The 18,861-nt window shown below is 42.8% G+C and overlaps 1 protein-coding gene across 3 annotated transcripts in view; it reads right to left on the reverse strand.

The window, feature by feature from the left end:
* SLIT2 (slit guidance ligand 2) overlaps positions 1-18,861 on the reverse strand; it is a 336,221-nt gene that overhangs the window by 11,467 nt on the left and 305,893 nt on the right. For 2 of the 3 annotated variants that reach the window (XM_088450627.1, XM_088450629.1), the window contains exons 25-33: positions 17,627-17,790; positions 15,560-15,684; positions 15,365-15,462; positions 14,633-14,772; positions 13,599-13,625; positions 10,820-10,913; positions 10,458-10,595; positions 6,486-6,726; positions 3,559-3,689 (exon numbers count right to left, since the gene is read on the reverse strand). In XM_088450627.1, the coding sequence (XP_088306753.1) occupies positions 3,559-3,689; positions 6,486-6,726; positions 10,458-10,595; positions 10,820-10,913; positions 13,599-13,625; positions 14,633-14,772; positions 15,365-15,462; positions 15,560-15,684; positions 17,627-17,790 (1,158 nt within the window). The remainder of the gene's footprint in view (positions 1-3,558; positions 3,690-6,485; positions 6,727-10,457; positions 10,596-10,819; positions 10,914-13,598; positions 13,626-14,632; positions 14,773-15,364; positions 15,463-15,559; positions 15,685-17,626; positions 17,791-18,861) is intronic. The other variant, XM_088450628.1, reaches the window with a different exon arrangement.

Consider the following 18,861-nt stretch of genomic DNA (forward strand, 5'->3'; position numbering starts at 1 on the left):
CGTGATGGTGTTTGTATACACCTGGTCTTGAGGTACGCTGATTCACAATTGTTTTAAAGAAATTTGCCTCATAATAAAATTGTATCACACTATTTGCGACCCGTCTTTGTTCCCCTTCTTATCATTTGAGGAACAAGGGATATGCACGCTGGTGTGAGAAGAGGATAAAGTGACAAATTTTATTGGACTGACTGTCTGGATTCTAAGAAGCTATCTTTACCTTTTTACCTACCGGTATCTTGAAAACGGGGGAGTTCTCTCCCTACTAAGTACATTTCAGAACATTTTTAGTCCATGTGTCAGCGGACATTTGCATTATATTAATATAAGACTGTGATCCCCAATTAAGATTTTGCTCAGGGTTTGTTTTTCTGTCATTTATTGTCATTATTTGGTGTGTCTAACAGGGTGTGCACCAGAACCCTTTGTAGCATTTCATAATTATAGAAGCCCTCCTATTGTTACCCATTTTTTGTCTTGACTCCCTTAATGTACTTTGGCCGTGTCTACTCGTCCCCTCCAATCCACGGCCTGGCCCCCTTGTCTTAAGGTGTGGCAAGTCCAGCATTCATGTAAAAAAAACAAAAACGCACGCACGCACGTAATGCCATCATCTATTATTAGCAGCTGATGATCTGTTTATTATCTGTTTATGATCTCTTTTTTGTTTGGAGGAGTAAATAACAGGATGATAAGCAGGTAGTCACTGTCCCGTTATTAAAGCACAGTATTTGGAATGCTTGGCTCACACAGAACGCCCAGACAGCGTACACTGTGATACAGTGGCCTCCGCTAACAATAGGGTTTTTCTACCCAGTCCATTTACTGCCAGCTGGACAGCAGCACAGTAATAAGTGTCACTCTGTGTAACTATTGCAGAAACTGCTGCTTTATGCCTTCAGCTCCATGGTGTCTTCCTGATTTATTCACTCATTCATTGCCGGTGTTGCTACGCACATAATATGCCCATTCAAATATGGACAATTCTGCCCAATTATCTGCTAATGGTGGGAAGAATTATAGCAATGGGAAGCTGACATTACACTGGTCGTCCCTTGGAGGCTGCAGCAGATCTGCAGAGTCAAACAGAGCATTATAGGCCAGCATAGTGTGCCCTGAGCAAGCCAACAACACAGGGATCCACCCGAATGCTTACCCCCTCCTCATAAGAAGAAGCCTGCAGGGGCTTGCCACCCTCAGGTAACTTGGATGTGTTGGGCTTTACAGCGGATGAATGTCATTTGTAGCTTTTCTTGTGTTAATAATGACCAGGAAGAGTTACGGGGTCTATTTATTAAGTTTTGAATGGAGATCAAGTGACCAGAGATAAAGTGCCAGCCAATCAGCTCATAACTGCCATGTTACAGGCTGTGTTTGAAAAATGACAGTTCGGAGCTGGTTGGTTGGTACTTTAACTCCGTCCACTTTATCTCCTTCCAAGGCTTAGTAAATAGATCCCCTTAGTTCCTGTGTGTACATCTATTGTGTTTTGCACATTGTGTACAGTTGTAGAGTATGTGCCCAGGTTGCTGGTTTTGCATCACATATCAGTCTAAATAAATGTCTGCAGCACACGGTGGCCAAACAGAGCGTGCAATAAATTGTATTTGGTAAAAGGTGCAATAAGACACCCACAACCCCAATACAATGAATTAATTCATTGACTATTATTATTATCCTTTATTTATATGGCGCCACAAGGGTTCCGCAGCGCCTCACAAAGTACAGAAAAAAATGAGCACAAGACAACAGTTACTAACAGTACAGATAATGCAGGACAAGTACATGATTTATAAACAATGCTGCATAACACATAAATAAGCAGCAAGGTGTCAGTAACCAAGTTTTAGGTGCCATTGTAAATGAAAGTAAAAGTAAGGCAAGAAGAAGCACGTGAGGGAAGAGGGCCCTGCTCGTGAGAGCTTACATTCTACGGGGAGGGTCAGACAGAAAGGGGTGACACAGATGGGCTAGATAGTGAGGAAGGAGCATAGAGTAGTGGGTTAGGATGAGCGCTGGAAAGCATTGAGGAAGAAATGGGTCTTGAGAGCCCATTTGAAGATTAAGAGCCAGGAAGCCAAGTGATGGAGGAATTTTGAACGAAGGCCAGGGAGACTACACATGTAATCCCGTACTCTAGTACTCTAGATATCTCTCTCAGTGCCATTTTTGGTCATTATTATGTAATAAGATGGTGTGCCTGATACAATGTATCTAACTGCTGTGGACACCCACACAGACTCTCGAGGCCAAAAACGGGACCATAGTGGACAAAGACAATGGAGTGAATCTCTGGGAATCTAGGCAGTAACACATATTCACGGGCCAAGAGCCAACAGCTGATGGGTAAACATGTGGAAATCATCTACAATATCATTGTGTGTTTTTCATAATGAGGTTCATGATTGGGTTTGTGAATGAACAGATATGAGGAGACTGTAGGTATCGGTGAGTGAGTGAGGACTGGAGAGGCCGACAGACACGACAAACGCCAGATGTGCAATTACGCAGCACTGCCAGACAGCGAGAGTCACATCATCACACCACTGCACCGTGCCTGCTAAGCTTTACTCAGCTGCCTTTATGTTGTGCGATGGCCAAAATATGCTTATGAAACACCTAAGGAAAAGAATTGGGTGGATTTTGTACCACACTAGTTTCACTCCATCACCAGCAGTAAGCGTATATTACAATACATCAGAATACATAGCTAGTTTCCTAAACTACAGCAAGCATTAGTGTAGTGACTGCACTCCTCCTCCGCTCCTGCAGAAAGTACTGTAGCTTATACATCTGATTCCTTATATACTATACACTTACATCCCATAACACCAGGCATATCAATCTCATTCCGCATAAACATATAAATAAATGTTTGGGATTCAATGAAAGCCACTTTAAACGCAGTGATGCCCACAAACATACAGTTAGAAGAAATGCTTTTAGTTAATGTATCCATTTTCAATGACAATATATAATTTAATAAACTAATGGGCTACATGAACATGTTTACCTAAGGGAAATAGATATAAAGTTGCATGTAAGTGAAGGACAGAGCGAAGACTTAAGAGATGAGAGGACCACGTGGCCCCCTAGAAGAATGGTATTACATGTCTGATCTATGTTGGCGTTTCTGATTTACTTGCTGATATTTTATTAAACTCTCCAGTCCGGTGAGGGGGATTTATGACGCTGTGAATCAGGTCATTGATTCGCAATTCGCTGCAATACCTAGGGAAGTGGGCGGGTCCAGGAAGCTATGTACACTCACGGGAGTCTAGGACAGCTCCCTCAATATTCCGGAGTCTCCCGGACATTCTGGGAGAGAAGGTTACTATGATTTTAAACATGATACAAATTCATAAAAATACATGCAAAGGGTACAGTATTTTTTAATATTAACCAGTCGCATTGACAAACGATCAGACTACATGTGTCATACAAAGGTGCTTTAGGTAAGTGCTCTAGGACATTGCCCAGTTATTACACCAATTATAGGAGTTACAGTATTCCTTGGAATAAAATCTCAGACCATCAGCATTGCAGCTGCAAACTCACCTGTAGATGGCAGATGCCGGGTAACTTCCAGTGTCATAGCTAACCCGTACTCTCCCCCGATATAACTCCACCGCTATAAGTTCCTTTTCACCTTTGTAGAACAGGATCCCACTGTCCTCATCAGTGGCCACCTGGGAGAATACGAACATATAAATATATATTAAGGATGATTTAAATAGCCCTTTAAAAAAACCAAAACCAAATAAGAACATCTCACACCTATCTCTACACTAAAGTACCTGTTTTAGATGGAATTACTGATTTTTGTGGGCAAAGATAGTGGAATATACTACGGTGCAACTCTTTTCTTCTTTTTATAGGAAGAGCATACAGAACTTATCTACTCTTCTGGAACATCTGGGGGTCTCCTAAATATTGGTGGAGTCCCAAAGACTGCTCCTTCACAGACCCGCAACAAGAATCACAAGCTACACGGACACATCACACACCCACAAAATTGTCAAGCCTGTAAATAAAACATTCTTGGAGGGAGAGGAACAGAAGCATTAAGGCAGGAATGAGCATAAGACAGTTACAGCTATCAGATTTAGGTGGTTATTCTTTAAGTAGTCCCCCCCACCCCCCCCATAAAAAACCTGTAACATTATGTAATTGCAGCAGTTCATCTGATATGAAGAAGGCTTAAAAATGCCTTCATGATCTAGTTTACTTGATATGCGCTAACAATGCCCGGATGAGATCAATATTAACCATGTAATGTTAAAATAATCCACTGTTCACTTTATCCAAAACATACATACAGTCAATGAAACACATACATGTGTTTTATGGAGCTACATGACATGTATTTTCTTCTACCCTGAGATATCTCAACATCTGTATGATATTAATAAGGGAAAAAAAAGATTTCTGGAGCAGCAACAAAGGATCCCATTTCATGAGGAATTTCCATGTGTTCTAGTTATTAAAAGTCCCCTTTATGTGCAGCAAAGATTAATATCTAAATAAGGGTTTTATTGCAACAATGATAGAATTATACAGATATCTGATAATGTTAAAAGTTCACGCACGGGCACCATCTACATAATAATAACAGATCCAATAACGTTTTCTGGTGTCTGGTTTTAACATTTGCAATTAATTATTGGATGGATGCCGTGTTGGGGAAGATAAAGCACAGATAGCCAGAACAATTGCATGATGCTATTTGTGTGCTTTCTGTGACCAATTGATACTTCTGATACCTGGTGTCACATAGGGGCTGCACGACTCGTATTTTTCCAGCCAAAGAAAATCAAACACACTTAATAAAAGAAAGGTGAAGTGTAAAATACTCCTCTCTGTGCTTAAAATAAGCAATCACACATTGGTTTATTATATATTTTCTTCAAATAGTAATTTAAAGAACTTTTAAGCATCCATTTGATAAACACTAACCCTAGCAACTGTATAAATCATTATCTGTTTTTAAAAATTTCCATTAAGGTAAAACATTTTATCTGTCAGATACAGACATAAGACTCCCAGCTCTCAGCTTGTTATTTGAAGAGAGAGCAGAGAGAAGGAAGGGGAAAATGTCAAAGTACACAGGGCCTGATTCAGACCTGGTCGCAAGCGCTGAGCGTTCGCAACCGGGTCGATGGTGGCCCAGAGCGCATGCGCACAATGGAGCCGGCTCCGTCGTGCGCATGCGCGAGACCCGGACAGCGATGGGCACTCCGTCGCTCCGAGTCTCGCAACAAAGGGAGCTAGCTGTCGATGTTGAGTGACAGCTCGCCCCCTTTGGTGGGCGGGGCGGGGGTGGATGCCCAAACGGAGGCGTTCCCATGAGAAGGCCTGTCGTTTGGGGGCGGCCCCACTGACATCACAAGTGATGTCAGTGGAGAGCTTCCGGCTCTGTCAGAGCCGAAAGCTCTCTGGGGCTTGCAGCCACGAGACCTTACCACAAGGGTCTCGTTGCAAGCCCGATGGTCGCGATGGTCTTGACCATCGCGACCATCATCATGGCCGCTCGCTGTAACTGTGGGTGGTCACCCACAGCTGTGCGAGCGGCCAGGAGGCCGTTCTAGAAAAAAGAGCCCGGCCCTGATTCAGAGCAAGCGCTCTGTCAGAGCGACGGGGTCTGAATCAGGGCCACAGAGCAGACAAAGCTCAGAGTGGCATTCTAAGCCTCTCTGCTCACTACATCATGGGACTGGTTGTCATGGTAGTACATGACACTATGCACAATAATAAATCATTAATAACAGCCTGAAGAAACAAATAAAGGAAAAGTGGCAATAATTCTTCCAATTGTTTGTAAAGGTGATTTATGTAAAAAAAAACAAAAAAAAAACAACGTGTGTGTAGCTGTTGCTCTAACAGCCATCAAAGTTCATGAACAGCAGGCCTAAGTGCTAAGTATGCTATACTCTGCACCAGGTTTGATACATCCCTGGCACTTAAATTTTGGGCCCTGGCGCCTAACTGCAAAGAGTCATGTCCTGCGTTGTATTAGGACATTTGCACTCGTGTGTGAAATTGCACTCTATCTGTGGCTGCAGTAAGATCTGTAATGAGCTTCATTTTTGGATACAGGTTATGTTAATAATGTAAGATGCAAAGTTTATTTGAGCACCTTAAGATGTTTTAGCACCTAATTCACAAATGTTAAAAGGTCACCTTGCACTTATAATTTGTTCTCAATACAGACTTATTACAGTTTCCTAACTGTATTCAATGAGTTTTTTTTAAATATTGTCACATGACAGTATTTAAAAAAATATGACATGTCTGCCCGTTTATCGAGTGTGGGGTGTTTGATACATAGACCCCAGAATAACAACACTAACCGTGTGGCACTCCTTTAGTATGTTTATCTGCATCCAAAAATATATGGAAATATCCATATTTAGAAACACCAGTGCCGTCTCATTCTCTGCTGTACACCCAGCCCAACATTCCCACAGGCAGAAGAGCCGACCTACCTGCACTGAGATGTTGGACTGAAGGCGGATCTTTGTAGAAGGGATTTGCAGAAATGAGTCTTTGTTTATAAAGTTGAGACTTGTGAGTTTTTCACACTTGCTGCCTTGATATCCGGACACACATTGACACGAGGGGTCACTGCCTTTCACAATGCACTGTGCTCCATTCTGACACTCATAATTATCACATGGACTTGTGCGTGGTAAAACCATGGGCAGGGGGAACTCACAGAACAATCCGCTGAAAAAGGAAAAATAAGCAGATGATCATTACACACTTAGGCCCGTATTCAATTAGGGAGCGAAAAGTCCGTGCTGGACTTTTCGCTCCCGATCGCTGATTTTCAAGGTATAAAGTATCGGGCGCGTGCCCGCTTTATCCCCGTATTCTATTAGGAATCAGCGAAAATGGGAGCCAGCGGAAAAGTATCGCTAAAAATTCGCAAATTTTCTGATTTTGTTCCTAGGACCCCCCTAAAGATGTCCAGACATGGGAGTTCACTGTGGGTACCCCCATTTAGCCCTGCAGAATGTGTTCTGCATTTTAAATAGCCGCGGCATGTGTTTTTTCCCGACATTAGAACAAGTGATGCAGAAGAGCACTTTTTTAAGTGGTCATATCAAATTTTGGGTACATGAAAATAGGTACTAGCACAGTTCGTTTTAGGGGCTTTTCCCAGGAGTGCAGGCTATTTTTTTAAAGCCTGCACCCCTAAACCCCAATTCTGCACTTTTTTTCGCCAGCTAAAGGCTGGTGAAATCTTATCCCCGTTTTTTTTCAAAGACTTTTCGAACCGGCAAAAAGTCTATGAAATTGAATACGGGCATAATTGAGACATGCGAAAATGACATCATCAGCGATAATTTATCGCCAATTTCGACTTTTCGCAGGCTAATCGAATACCCCCCATAGGGGTAAATTTACTAAGATTCGAGTCTGATCAAGATGACAATCTCTGGAGAGTTTAGGCATGTTTTTCATCTCGCAAATTTACTAAAGGCAAACTCTGGTGAGTTTGGGAGAGAGTTCTCTCTTCTCACTCATAAAACTTGGGTGAGATTGCAAACTCGAATCTTATCACCATCGGGCAAACTCAGAAGTACTTTTCACCTAAAAGATGCAGCTTGCAAATTTACCAAGAATCGAGATGACAATCTCGGGTGAGATGATAGCAAACTCTCTGCCAAATTGAAGTTTTAAACCCTCACCACTGGAGTTTGCCAGAAACATACACAGATCAGTGTGATTTGTGTAGGTTTCTGCCTCTCATATTAAAAATAGGGTTAATTTTTTTTTTTTTAAATGAAGTAGGTTCCCCCTCAAATGCCATAACCAACCCCGGACTGGTCAGCCAGTCCTGGTTCCTAAAATTACGGGGAACAAAACGAGTAGGGTTCCACCATAATTTAGGAACCAGCACCAGGCTGCAGGGCCAGTGTTGGTTTTAAATATAGGGGCAAAAAAATTGCACGGGGTCCCCCTATATTTAAAACCAGCACCGGACCCAAACCGACCGGGGTAAATGCCACAGCCAGGAGACCCTATTACCAGGTCTCCATGGCCAAAGCATTAACACCCCAAGCCGCTCATTGGGTGGGACCCATATGTACCTCAGCCAATGAGCGACCGGTACATGTCAAGCGGCCTTTGATTGGTTGGCGAGACGTGGGAATTCCCGTGACGTCCCGTCAGCTGGCATTCGCAAAGTATTGCTATGTGTGACAACACACATACCGATACTTGTCCACCTGGCTTCGCGTAATTCGTTTTCTTGTTTTGAAAAGACCCCCCTGGATCCTACGGAGACCAGCGCAAGGATGGAGGTGAGTATAGGATCTTTGTTGCAGGTACATCTTTATGGATTTCTACATGGGAGAAGGGGACAGATCACCTGGCAGCAGGTAAGTATGTGTGAATGGGATAGGTGTATGTAATAAACTTATGTGTACTGTCTTTATTTAACTATTTATTTTACAGCAGGGGTACGGGTGCCGGTCGCCTGCTGGCACTTGTAGTTCCACAAATGCCAAAGGGCAGGCATGCAGGCACCTGTAGTTCCACTGTAAAATACAATAGTTTACTACTATTTTACACTTTATTGCCCCCGTACCCACAGCCCAGGGGTGCGGAGAAGAGCCCCGGGCTTCAGACCAAGCCTGGGGTTTCGAGAGAAGGGGGACCCCTTCTTGGGGGGTCCCCACCTCCCCTGAGATCTCCGGCTTGGCCTGACCAGCTTGGGGTGTTAATGCTTTGGCCATGGAGCCCCGTTGATAGGGTCTCCTGGCTGTGGCATTACACCCCGGTCGGTTTGGGTCCGGTGCTGGTTTTAAATATAGGGGGACACCTATGCAATTTCCCCCCCCTATATTTAAAACCAGCACTGGCCCTGCAGCCTGGTGCTGGTTCCTAAATTACAGTGGAACCCTACTTGTTTTGTTCCCCGTAAATTTTGGAACCAGGACTGGCTGAACAGTCCGGGGCCAGTTATGCTTTTGCAGGGGGGAACCTACGTAATTTTTTTTAAACATTTAACCCATTTTTTACAGGTTTAACACGCAAGCAGCCTTTATATATCTACTGTTATGTGCAGGCTGCTAGCTCGGGAGAGATTTGCAGAGAGAAAACACTGCAATCTCGGTTGAGTAATCTCATCTTAACTTGCAACTCGGGGGAGATATCTGCATCACCATTGGAAAACTCACTTCTTAGTAAATTTGCAAGATGAAAAACAAGAAAATCACCAGAGATTCGGCAATGCAAATCGAGATTAAAAAAAAAAAAAAAAACTCGACCAATCTCGAATCTTAGTAAATTTACCTCTTACACTCGTTACTTATCACTGGCCACACCCACACTGCACTGGTCACAGCTCCTCCCATTCTCAGGTATAGGCCTATCAGCATTTTTAGCACCAGGCGCATGTGGCCCTTATACTGTTGCATTACATATAATTTAGATTAATTCACCAGCATATCAATTAGCTAAACTCTATTCTATTCTGCAAAATATGCACAAGTTATAATCCAGATAGCTCTAGGTAAGTAACCCTAACCTAACCTCCCCCCTAGAGCCTAAACCTAACATTCCCCTCCCCGCACCCTAAACCCAGACCCGCCAAGAGCCGCGCCCGGCCTGGGTAAAAGGGAATGTGGCCTAATCGTGGGAGGCGTAGCCATGCCCCCTTATTTAAAAAGGAAAAGTTTTGCAGCGGTGCTGTGTGCTGGCAAGGGGGGCGTTGTGAGCCCCTTCAGCCCGGCGCATAAGCAGTGGGAGGTGCGATCAGCTTGATCACTCCACCCATAGGCAGAGGATACTGCTGTGGCTGCTTCTTAGCAGCTGCGAGCAGTCTCCCAGTGCAGCCCAGCCACGTGTGCTGGGCTGCTGTGATGTAAGGGGTGGGGGAGCGGTGGTGGGCCCTGCCAGCAAGCCACGCCCAGGTAATTAGTACCCGCCCCCCCCTCTTGGTGCCCCTGCCTAAACCTAACCCTCCCTACTTAGTGCCTAACCCTCTCCCTAGTGCCTAACCTTAACTCTTTACCTAGTGTCCCAGTGCCAGAATCCCCGCTGTCGGAATTATGACCATATCCCAGCAGGATAGATCTGTGATATCTCCCGCATGACCTTTTTCATGTATGGCCTGAAAACTGAATTTCTACAAAAGCAGATGAAAATGTTCATTTCCACCTGCTTTAGTACAAATGAAGTGATAATGAATAGACCCTTAACAGTTGGAGCCGTCTACAGCCGCAGGAGAGAGATCGAAAGAAAAAAAGAGAAGTTTTGTTTTGCTTTGTTCCTTAGTCGAGCATTTGGGATCCTCTCTCAAAATCCTGACTCTCGTGCTGAAACTGCAGCCCCATATTATGTCCATTTAATCAACAAGAAAATCCCACTTACAGTACTGTAAAAAGCATTATTTTAAATCCGCAATAGAATGTTTTGAATATACATTTAAATCCCATTAGCCTTACCTATAGCCATCCGGGCACACACACGTATAGCCATTCACTGCGTCCGTACAACGTGCGCCATTCCGACACTTGTTCTCTTGACAATCATCATAATCAATATCACAGTGCTCACCCACGTAGCCTGGGGTGCAGTCACATCTGGGAAATCAATAAATGCCACTAGTTACTAAATATAGACGTACGGTTACATATGATGTTGGACAGTTGCAGTCACATGTTATTAGCCAGACATATGTCACCCGTGCTTGTGCTGGCAGAGAAGGGAACAGCTAGCTCTCCAGACATGGGGACCGGGTAGCTATAATTGTTAGCACAAAGGCTGAAACTGCTGCCAACATCTGCTTCTAGTGCTGAACACTTACTTGTATCCCCTCTGCATCAGGATGCATTTAGAGTCGTGCTGACATGGGTTTACGTCCTGGGAACAAAAATCCAGCTTTTCTTCACACAATTCACCTGAAATATAGCATCATGGAGAATTCATATATGTCGTTAGGGCCGGACTTCGTCAGCGCTAATTTACCTTGTATCTGATAATTAGAGCTTTGTAAATGACTTTTGTAAACTTTTTGCCACCGCATGTGTGGCCTCTTGCATTGAGGTCCTGCGTGTCAATGGGCAGGTCATTGACAGATACACAGGTTGACCACGCCCACAATTCTGACCCGTCACATCATTAAGGCACATCTTGACTAAGATTGTATATTTGAGGATCCTACAAGCCTTGTGCAAGTACTTTTCTGAGTTGATGATTATGATGTCTGCGCATTTTTGCACCAGATGTATTTATACGCTAGATACCTACATGCGACTGAAAATAGAACGGTAGGTCTGTTAGTGTGCGGATGCATTTTTGAGCATTCAACTCTAAATCCATCGCAACGCAATGAATCCGAGTACAAGCTCATGACTTCTGTTGTGAATCATGTTAGGCTCCGTGAGGCATCTTGTAACATCATCTTATTCCAATAACATAGAACACGTAGAAAACAAGCTTATCTATGAGCACAATGGATCTCAAATCAAAGGCTGTAATAAGCTTGGGAAACATTTCCATACATATAGGTGGATGGGGAGATTACATCTTTTATGTCAAGGCCACAAAAACCTAAAATTGTGAGCTAATTAAATGTAATGTTACCCTGGTATTAGCTATACTTAGTGCATATACATAAACCTCTAACCAGCCTGCCCGTTATCATCCAGTCTTTATGCTGTGTAGTTGATTAACACAGCTGAGATAAAATTACAATTAAATAAATCTTCGGATTAATTAATAACTGTCAAGACAATATTCTCTCTTGCGTATATTACTGCTAACACTGTGAATCAACAGCTCTACGCTATCATGAAGCAAACGTTAACGCAAATATTACACCTGACCATGGGCGTAATTACCATAGGTGAGAGGGGTGCAGATGCTATGGGGCCCAGAGCTGAGGGGGGGGGCATCTTACTTGTCAAAGTTATAAGTGTTATACACATTTTTCACCATTGGGTGGTACATAGGGGCACTTACAAACTTGGCATATGCCTGGCACAAATGCCACTGTTTTTGATTTGAGTACGTCTTGAGAGGAGTCTGACTTGCAAATAAAAAAGTTTTCTTGACGTGTCATTTCCTTACAGGAGCACAAATGTCCACCACTAAATATGTCCTTAAATCTCTACAGATTTTAGTACTATTTAAGCCAAACGCAACCATTTGATAAATGTCTCCAGAACATGAGATACTGTTGGTTCCTCATTGGTTGTAATGGTTTTTAATGTATGAGAATAAACTTGTTAGGTCTAGCTGTCCCTCCTGGCTGTTTTGTAATCTGTCATCTTGGAGAAAAAAAATGAATGTACAGGTTCCCCTCGGAGCAGTTGTTTTCTCAGATAAATACGAGGCAAACGTCTCTTGGCTTCACTTGAAGTTCATCTCGCAGTACACTAGGTTATTCTGACAGCTTTATGAAAGACTATGCTGAACGCTGAAGGAACACCTGCTCCAGTTATCCCTCGCCGCTATGTACTGAAATACAACACGCATCTTTTTATGAAGTGGAATAATTAACTTAGCGCAGCAGCATGCAGTCTCGGAGAAACAGCCTGTGGATTATGAGACTTTGCAATAGATGTCTTGACTCACATGAATTCTACCTTGAGGGGCACTTTTTATGTTACTTGAGATGACAAGTAACATGAAATATATATATTGCCATGTGCTGCACACTCGCCTCACCTGCACAGCAGCCTATGCTAACTACATCCCTTTTAGATACAGTAATTATTCTGCTTGATGCCTAATACCTCAGCGGTAGTTACAACGGTTTATTTCAGGAATCATGAAAGCCTCGGATTACAAATGATAAAAGCTTTTGAGGACCCTGTGTGGTTGCCCGGGAATGAGTGACTAGGAGAAACCAGTCAGCTGGATAGAGCCATTGCTACAGAACAAAATAGATCTGTGCTGAAGGATTAGTAGTTTTGCAAGTTTGTATATCATTTTGAACCTGGGAAATTTTGTTACAAGATGGACATGGATATTTTGGTAACATAATAAAATATACAGGTTTTTTTCCCCATACATGAGGAACAGGATAATGGGATTTTGAACTTTGTTTTAGGATAATCTGTTGATATTCTAATTGAGAAGTGAATTCTGAGACACTTGTGCACAAACCTCAAAAGGGACCCAACATGTATTGTAGCTTGTGGAGTACTGTGCCTCTACTAAACGTCCCACTGTCAGACCCCACATAGCACACTGAAAAAAAGAGACTGGCCTCACTAGGAATGGGTTCGATATACCGGATCAGGTCACTGTTCGGCAGATCAGGACATGGCCTAGTTTACCTTGACTGCAAGGTATACTGTAGGGCTGTATAGGCATGTAATGAATAAAACAATTAAGGCTTAGCTGAAATATTTCAGAAAGGAGCATCTGTCAGCAATGACAGTGAGCAAGATGTAACCAATCGAAAGGAGACGTGGAACTTTTTGCCCCTAAAACTGCAGGTCACGTATCAGGTGGTTACTGAGGGAGGGCAGAGAGGTGGTAAGAGGTGAAGATATCATAACATGCACCATTCTCTCAGTACTTCATTAAATGGCATTATATAAGAAATTAGGAGAAAAGGATGAAGAAAGACTGACCTTTTTCCACCTCATTCAGATTAGCAGCTTGTGCAACAAAGATAGAAGAGACAAGATACGTATGTGTTTATTGGAAAACAACGCAACACGTTAAAGCCAGCAACAAGGACAAGAATAGAGAGGCAATGATACAACGCATCAAGCTTTGCCTTATCTACTAAGACAGAATAGCGGCCACCGGCAATGGAGCAACACAACTGGGATGGAAGGAGAGTCAGAAGGCGGTTTATGATGAAGGACAATATGGCTGCATGATAGACAGGTATGGACATAGCTAGTGAATGCGCTACAATAGAGTAGGCCAATTTGAGTCTCTGTAACGGATGTGTAATGACAAGTTCCAGCATGCCCTCCCAGCTAGAGTCCCACAACAGGTTGTCTTAGCCGGTATTACAGGAATCCATGCATTAACTTTGCCCTGTAGCTTAGGATCTCAGAAGTCACTGACTACACCTCACTTTAACCACTTAACTGACGATTTTTCCAGCAAAACCGGTCAGAAATTGCCGGGTCCGCAAGAGAGTCCAAGGAGTCAGAGAAGATCCATTCTGCACATCTGTAGACCAAATTTTGTCTTCTAAAACACAGAGGGGCGGTGCGGTCGCACCTTGTCAGCTGAAGCACAGTTGGCTGCGTTCGCTTCCTATACGACCACATCAGTTAAGTGGTTAAAGATATAAAACAAGCAAAAAAACATTTTATGACAGATTTTATGATAAGTTATAATATTTATTTTACACAAAATGTATCAATGCATACCGCAGTGCGTATGAGTTTCTGCACACATAGAACAATTAAAGAGCCACACAGCGGAATAACTGTAAATGTGAACCCAGGTTATAACTCATCAAACCCAATGTTCCCTGTAAGATGAGCAGTCTGGAGAGAACAGCGCTAAGAGATCAATTTTATGAGGACCCCACTGAAGGGATTCTTCCTGACAAGATCTACTGTATTTGTAACATTACCATTTCCAGAGTGCTTAGGTTACAGTGAGCAGTGATATTGGAACGGTCATGTCTCAATGGTCTCACCGGTGTACTCTGGCGGGCAGAGACAAGTGTAGTTGTTGATTCCATCCACACAAGTGGAGTTATTTTCACAGTCGTTATCTTCACAGTCATCAATGTTCACCTCACAGCTTTCACCTTCAAACCCGTCTACGCACGTACACCTTGAAACAGCAAGATTCATATACATACAAGTCAGCATGAGACTCCAAAAAATACAAATCCAAATCTCTCTTATTTTTCTAATCGTTATTAATGGGTTTTATTAAAATCTCATCTTCAAATGTCTTTTCTATGTTCCCTCCTGAAACTTTTACTAAATACAATGCTTTTGTTTCTTGGCTTGCTTCTGTGATTTCCGACATGCATTTACATCATCAGACAGATGTGTTTATTTTCTTTTGTTGCACATTGCACAAAAGACAGATTGCATTCAATGAAGAGGTGCGCTGAATCAAAATCATAACAAAATACAATAAATCTGTGTGATTGTATAAATACGTGGCTGAAAAGCAGGTAAGAGTCAGGAAGGTGCTTTTAGTAAAAACTGAAAGAGGAGACATACTGTACATGTTACAGAAAATAAGTGAGCACTGGACTGTATACCTCAGGATGTTGCTTAGAAACTCATGAAATACTTCAAAAATATTGTAATTACTTACAAAACACATCTGCATTTGTAAGGATATAGCACACTATTTGTAGCAAAATAAATATATATATATATATATATATAAAAAGGGATAAAATACCTACCAAAACCCATCTTTCTCCCCTTCCTTCAAGTGGCAGGTTCCCCCATGTTTACACGGATTACTGATGCAGGCATGAATTGTGGCATCACAGTCCTGTCCCTGGAATCAGAATGGTACAGTCCATCAGCCATGTTAGCACACGCACACACACACATGACCATACCCACAATACAGCTTGTGTCAGGGCACGCGGTACCTTAAAGCCATAGGGACATGTACACCTGTAGAAATCAACTGGGTCGTTTTTGCAAGTCCCGTCATTTTTGCAGGGGTTTGATAAACACGGATTACATTTAGCAAGGATGTTAACATCAACAGGTCCTAAAAGGAGAGAATAAAATGTTGGTAATAAAGGCCAATAAATCTAACTAAACAGTGTCACTGAATTTTAAACAAATGTAACATCTAAATGGAAGAGCCTAATTACATATATAGCGTGAGGCCTGAACAAAATAATATGTATTCTGTACGTAAGCTTAAATAACACAGGGGATATATAGATTGTTCAGTGTTTGCTAGCAAAAGACTGTGCAACTGGCAGCCCACTTGCAAAATGAGCCTTTTGGTGGCTTTCAGCTACCCTAATAATAGCCATTAGCTCTATGACTTCACATTTAATGGACTCCTGCTGACGTATATGATTTTACAGCATATTCCTCACCAGCTGAACACTGAAGACTGACAGGTCATTTCTGCATGTCTCCCTCAGATGGTCACCATGGCACAAGGTATGTACACTAGCACACCGTCTGTACCCATGTACAGTAATCCGTGCCAGCAAGGATATTCATCTGCATTATCCTCTTACATAGGTGTAAAAGGGAAACAGTGCACCAGTTTGAGCCATATCTGTTGCATGTATGCACTGATGATAAGTAGTAGCAAACCTGCCGTGCACACAGATTCGGTCACATCACAAGGTGTGTAGAACTGTGTATGGGTGAATAATATACACATCTTATGGTTGCGGCCAGCTCTGTACTGCCAGCTTTTAGGTGAGAACGCCCAGTATCTCCTCTTTGCTGTTCATGGTGCACTGTAGCCAGCTTCCCCCTGCTGATACTCTGTACCTCTTGTCTCACTGATGGGGTTGAACTGCATGTAACACAGCTACCTGCAATCGCTGCACAGTGACAGCGCACTGCATTTATACCGAGGGAGGAAGGCTACAGGGAAGACCACAGCGACGCCATCATGTGGGGAAATTTACTGTGACACGCAGTCAGGAAAAACAGATGAATTTCTGCAACATTTGAGGTGTAGAAAATAGATATCAAGGATGCTCTTCTTAAATCATCATTATTTTATATCTATACTGTTTTGCTGATAAAGGACAAAGACAGGGGTGCGGAACACAGCATGCGTGTTTGACTTTAGGGGCACATCTTAGGGAAGGCAGGAAGGTGAAGGAGTTCGGTGTGACGTTCCGAGGACTTGGGACCCTTACCTGCAACCAGAAAACCACAAGGCCCTGGAATTTCTAGGGTAAGGATTATCACAGGGCCAAAAGTAAAAGATGGAAGGTTAGTTGTTAAGTCACACATAAAAGAACTTTAAATTGACAAGTCAAGAAATGGCATTTCAGATGTGCCCACAAACATCTATCCTCCGTGCGCTACAAGTCGCGCCACACATAACACGGGGGGTCCGTATGACTCGGTAGCGCTGAGCGTCTTTTCATGTGACTTTTTACCTTCAAATTTGTCTTATTCGCACAGTGATGTGAATAGGTAGCACAAGCACCATCTCCTGATTAAAATGATATGCAGCATGCCTATGTTCTGTGTGTGACCGCGGTGTATCTGCATATAAAACGCTACGCTACAGTGTTACAGCCGCTGACACTGTAACGTAGCATTTCGCATGCAGTCCCTCACAGAATACAGGCATGCTGCATATCATTTTGCATGTTCTAGCTATTCACGTCACTGTTCAAATAAGACGCATTTGAAGGTAAAATGTTGCCCGAAAATACACTCTGCGCTACCTAGTCACGCCACGGCATTGCTCCACTAGAAGGGCTGTTTAACGCGCAAGGAGGCTAGATGTATGAGGGTACATCTGTATGTTAAGTGCTTTATAGCCTGAACAAAATAAATTACCCATTATTCAGTATGTTAACTTGGCAGTGTCTAACCTCACATTTTTCCCTCTACAAGTGAAACCTGCCAGAAGTTAGTTGTAACATATATGTTGTGCAATACTGCTAGGCTAGATTCTACTTAACGGACACAGACGACACAAGAGGAGAGTGTGACGTTACCATGACATGTGAACTTCTTGGACGGAGTAGTAAGGAGAAGTTTGTCTGCCATGTCCCCGGGTCCAGCACATCGCGCAATGCCAGGCTCTTTGTACTCAGACTTCACCCAGTCTGACAGCCACTGCATGTGACAGTCACAGTATAGAGGGTTTGCCCCAATGGCCCTAGAATAGGACAGAATGGAGATATTTCTCTCAGTACAGGATGGATTTCATGGTTCCCTGGTGGAACTGCTGCTGTGTGTCTTCTAATATCTCAGTCCCTCAGTAAGTCAAGATGCTTTCTATTACACAGACATGGTTTTCTTCTATACAAATATACAGCGTCCCACTTAAATTAAAATGAATGAGACTGTGAATAATAATACCGTGTTCTGAGAGTAATTTTTTATAACCAAATGCGTAAAAAATTATTACGGGTGAGATGTATCAATTCTTCTAGAGTCCAAGTGAAGTTGTTACAAGCAGCTTCTTGCTGTCATTTATGTACATCCTATAAAATGATAGCTAGTAGCTGATTGGTTGTTTTGTAAAAATTCTCCACCTGTCCTCTTTAGAAGGTTTGATCCATATCCCCCTAAATGCCAGACAGACACAAATTATAAACTCTGCTAATAAATCTAATTATTACACATAGATGCTTTTGGGCTGATCTTCTAATGTGCACTGCTAAAGCGCAGCTGGAAACACACCTTTTTTTCTAGAGAGGAAGATCTGTGTTTACAGGCGACAGCCAATCAGGTTAGACAGAAACTACAAAAAATTGTTTATTTTTCCTAACCTGATTGGGTGCGGTTTTTCACTACAAAATTGATCCTACATCTGTTCTACTGGCTGGCATGATATCTATGTACTGGCTGGCACGATATCTGTGTACTGGCTGGCATGATATCTGTGTACTGGCTGGCACGATATCTGTGTACTGGCTGGCACGATATCTGTGTACTGGCTGATATCTGTGTACTGGCTGGCATGATATCTGTCTACTGGCTGGCACGATATCTGTGTACTGGCTGGCACGATATCTGTGTACTGGCTGATATCTATGTACTGGCTGGCATGATATCTGTCTACTGGCTGGCACGATATCTGTCTACTGGCTGGCATTATATCTGTGTACTGGCTGGCATGATATCTGTGTACTGGCTGGCATGATATCTGTGTACTGGCTGGCACGATATCTGTGTACTGGCTGATATCTATGTACTGGCTGGCATGATATCTGTCTACTGGCTG

This window comes from Taudactylus pleione, unplaced genomic scaffold, assembly GCF_031769625.1.
Source record: "Taudactylus pleione unplaced genomic scaffold, aTauple2 ptg000520l, whole genome shotgun sequence".
In the NCBI taxonomy this organism is placed as follows: Eukaryota; Metazoa; Chordata; class Amphibia; order Anura; family Myobatrachidae; genus Taudactylus; species Taudactylus pleione.